Here is a 3,367-nt window from a genome sequence, read left to right on the forward strand (position 1 = left end):
GATAAATCATGGTGTTAGGTTTTGGGTTGTATAATAAATCTTGGATTTAATTAGAGGGAAATTTATGAGTTAGGGTTGAGGTTATAGGTGATTTGAGTTAGGTTTTTTTTAATCAATGAAACTTTAAACTAGTCTACTTGAGAACAAAAAATACTTCACAAGTTATATTAGAATTAATGTTCGTTTCTTGTAAATTGAAAGTCATTTGAATCTAGAACATTCTTATATGTGTGGAATTTTATTTTATATATTTTTTCAAGGAATTTTAGTGTGGTTTTTTACATTAGGAATATATCTCATATTGATGTAGGAAAAAATGAATTAAATAGTTTCATTTATATGAACAAATAGATCAAGCTACTTAAATATTATGCTATATAAGAATGAAACAATCAATAATAAGTTTATTCCTCTTTGTGTATCGAAATATTGATACACAAAAGAACCCATAAACAAAAATCAATTCCTCCAAAAGAAATCTTTATTAATGTAAAATATTAAAAAATTGTATACAGTAATCTAACTGCTGCTATGACTCCGAACTAGTTAATATTAGAGGCAGGGAGTTGGGCTTACAGCCCCAGCATCAACTGCAGTCACGTGTGCATTCCTACACAAAAATTGAGCATTTGTTTTTCCATCGTTACAGCTCAAGTTTATATGGTCTACTTTGATTCCTTCACAAGGCACACTTTGGCTGCATTCAAAAGCAATTGCAGCATTTGAAGCCGATGTTCCAGTTATGTTCTGGTATAGGACATTACTGATCTTCACATTAGAATCACCCTGCCAAAGAATAACAACAACAAACATAAAACATCTGCCATCATTAATTACAATTGTTGAAGCTTATGCTGTAGTAACATCAGATAATGTATACCTTTGTAGGACTTCCATATGGAGAATAATATTGGTCAATTATAACAGGGTTTTGTACGTTATCCATTTTTACATTTTGAAATGTTATATCAGTTGCAAAACCATTCCCTCCTTGCCAAGTTTTGATCCTTACTCCATTCTGTGTGTCATGAAAAGAAACTCCACTTACTGTTATGTTCTTTACAGCAGCAAGGGCGTTATCTTCACCAAGACTTCCAATACTTCATTACATACAACACAGAACCAAAACTCTATCAGCTCCGGACATTGTTTTCTAACGTATCAATTTATGGAAAAAAAAACTATATTTATGAACGCTACCTGATTCCATGTCCTGGCCCACATATAACCCCTTCAATGTTGACATTGAAGGATCCTGGTCCAATAGAAATACAGTCGTCTCCTGAAAATAAATAGTGAAATTACTTTATTAAGAATTCCATCAACAAATAAATATTTGATTAAAATCAGTTTAATTCATCAAAAATTGTTCAGATCCACCACCTAAAAAAGCATTCACTGTATGAGTTAACAAACTCACCTGTTCCTACAATGATGTTTCTAATTTGAACATTGGAAGACTGTCCCAAATGAATTCCATCAGTATTAGGACTGTCACCCGGAGCGTTAATAGTCACACCTTCAACCTCAACATAATTGCAGGTATCGAAGTTTATATGAAACTGTTTGCTGTTGACTGAAGTGATCTTTCTAACTATGGTATTCATGGTGCCTGTAAATCTCAATGTCTGTTTACCAAGGAAAACAGCTTCATTAGATACTAGAAATTCTTATAATTTAATTGGTTCCAAATGAGGTTGTGTAGATTTTTTAAACAATTAGTAATACAAGAGAGGTAGAAGTAGTACCGTGGGTCCAATCTGATTTGTCTTCTGCTCATGCAAAACATATAAAATTATAGTCAGCCATAGAAAATGACATGTTGAAGATCAATTTTAAAAGCTATGACAACGCAGGAATAAAATGACTCATAAAAGCTAAAAAAGTAATACTACAGTTTTTTTTTGTTTTTTTTTAATTTATTAATTTAGATTATTAGGTGATAGTGTTGGGTTGCCATCCACATAATTTTTATTATGATTACTTGTACTTGAATAAAGAGACTCTTTAGTATAATATGAAAAATCAAAAATTTTTAGAATAATTATATTTAAGAATATGTTGCAGTCGAGTTCCTATCATTCATACCTTTCCATTCACCTCTGTCCACCAAGAAGCTCCTCGTCCATCTAAAATTCCGCTACCTTCAATTGTTAAGCCAATCACATTCATGAAATGCAGCCAATAATTTATGCTCTTTTCACTCCACAAGCTATTATCTGTTGAAGCAATAAGCTTCCCAGCTACCTGATCAGAACTAAAGCACATGAGGAATAGTATCTACCGATTTCTAGGTAAACAACCAGCACGAACGAAATTGAAAAGATTTTGGTGATGTGTTTTAGGTCTTTTTAAAAAGTCAATAGAAATGTATGAATTTCTTCAGAATTGGATACTTCACCTGCATTGTAATCTTGTTACTATGACATGGCCCTTGAAAGATAGCTGGATTGATCAGAAACGTCATCTTTGGGACATATACAACTGGTGACCCAGTTGAAGAACAGGCAGCATTCCAAGCTGCTAGAAAGGCCTACATTTCACAAAACACAAATAAACAAAAGAAAAGGAGTAATGATAAAAGGGAATTTTCATCAATTTTCGATAAACTTTATTCATTCGAAACCTTCCACCTACCGTGCTATCATCTGTTTGTCCGTCAGCTTTTGCACCGTACTTAAGAACATTAAATATATTATGTGTATTATGGTTCAGGCTGCCCAAGAGTCTGACAGAACATACACCGGGCATATTGGATGAGAACACAACAAGAATAAACATGAACATGAACATATACAGCGTCATGTTTTTCAGTATAGTACAAGAAAACCTGAAAGCACTGAACTTTTTACAGTATTATACAAGAAAACCTGAGAGCACTAAACTTTGAATGACTAAGTTGGGAAGAGAGGGATATTGACGACGAATTCAGTGGTAAGTGTAACTTAAATAGATGTTAAGAGCAATCTACAAAAATGAAATTATTATTGTTAAGCTGCTGCTTTTCATGGAAGTAAACTAATTTCGACAAAGTCTGCGGCCACCACAATCGGCCGAAGAGAAGAGTTGCTCTAGAAAGGACCAGAAAATTTAGATGCATGAATCTCTGGCTGAATTCCAGGATTAGGATTATCTGATAGTCCATCGTTATATACAAAAACATAATTTTTGTGCACATCAATTGTAGGAAAAACTGTTCGAGTCTTAGATTTGCCCTTAAAGCAAGAACAGGCATGTTTTTTAAAAATTGATAGCTACATTTTTCCCATTTCTTAAGCAGTAAACTTGGCACTCAGGCTTCTGGTTCAAGTTACGAGAGATGACAATAAAACTTCATTCGTGAGTTTCTTTACAAGGAAGGAAATTG

At 33.3% G+C, this 3,367-nt stretch overlaps 1 protein-coding gene across 1 annotated transcript; it reads right to left on the minus strand.

Moving 5' to 3' along the window:
- Window positions 1-472: 472 nt before the first annotated feature.
- LOC131050728 (polygalacturonase) lies at window positions 473-2,867 on the minus strand. Its single transcript, XM_057984971.2, has 8 exons — window positions 2,638-2,867; window positions 2,402-2,533; window positions 2,089-2,247; window positions 1,749-1,772; window positions 1,421-1,628; window positions 1,201-1,282; window positions 881-1,100; window positions 473-786 (listed from the first exon to the last, which is right to left on the minus strand). The coding sequence occupies exons 1-8, from the start codon at window positions 2,803-2,805 to the stop codon at window positions 553-555; spliced, it is 1,227 nt and encodes a 408-aa protein (XP_057840954.2). The 5' UTR covers window positions 2,806-2,867; the 3' UTR covers window positions 473-552.
- Window positions 2,868-3,367: the final 500 nt, after the last annotated feature.

Source organism: Cryptomeria japonica, chromosome 10 (assembly GCF_030272615.1).
Source record: "Cryptomeria japonica chromosome 10, Sugi_1.0, whole genome shotgun sequence".
In the NCBI taxonomy this organism is placed as follows: Eukaryota; Viridiplantae; Streptophyta; class Pinopsida; order Cupressales; family Cupressaceae; genus Cryptomeria; species Cryptomeria japonica.

What these genes read in the sequence shown, in the direction of transcription:
- LOC131050728 (XM_057984971.2), bottom strand. Translation starts at nt 2,805, where the DNA reads ATGACGCTGTATATGTTCATGTTCATGTTTATTCTTGTTGTGTTCTCA. An exon ending in GACAAACAGATGATAGCACG is followed by an intron (nt 2,534 to 2,637) that starts GTAGGTGGAAGG and finishes TGTGAAATGTAG; the next exon opens with GCCTTTCTAGCAGCTTGGAA. An exon ending in CAAATCAGATTGGACCCACG is followed by an intron (nt 1,629 to 1,748) that starts GTACTACTTCTA and finishes CTTGGTAAACAG; the next exon opens with ACATTGAGATTTACAGGCAC.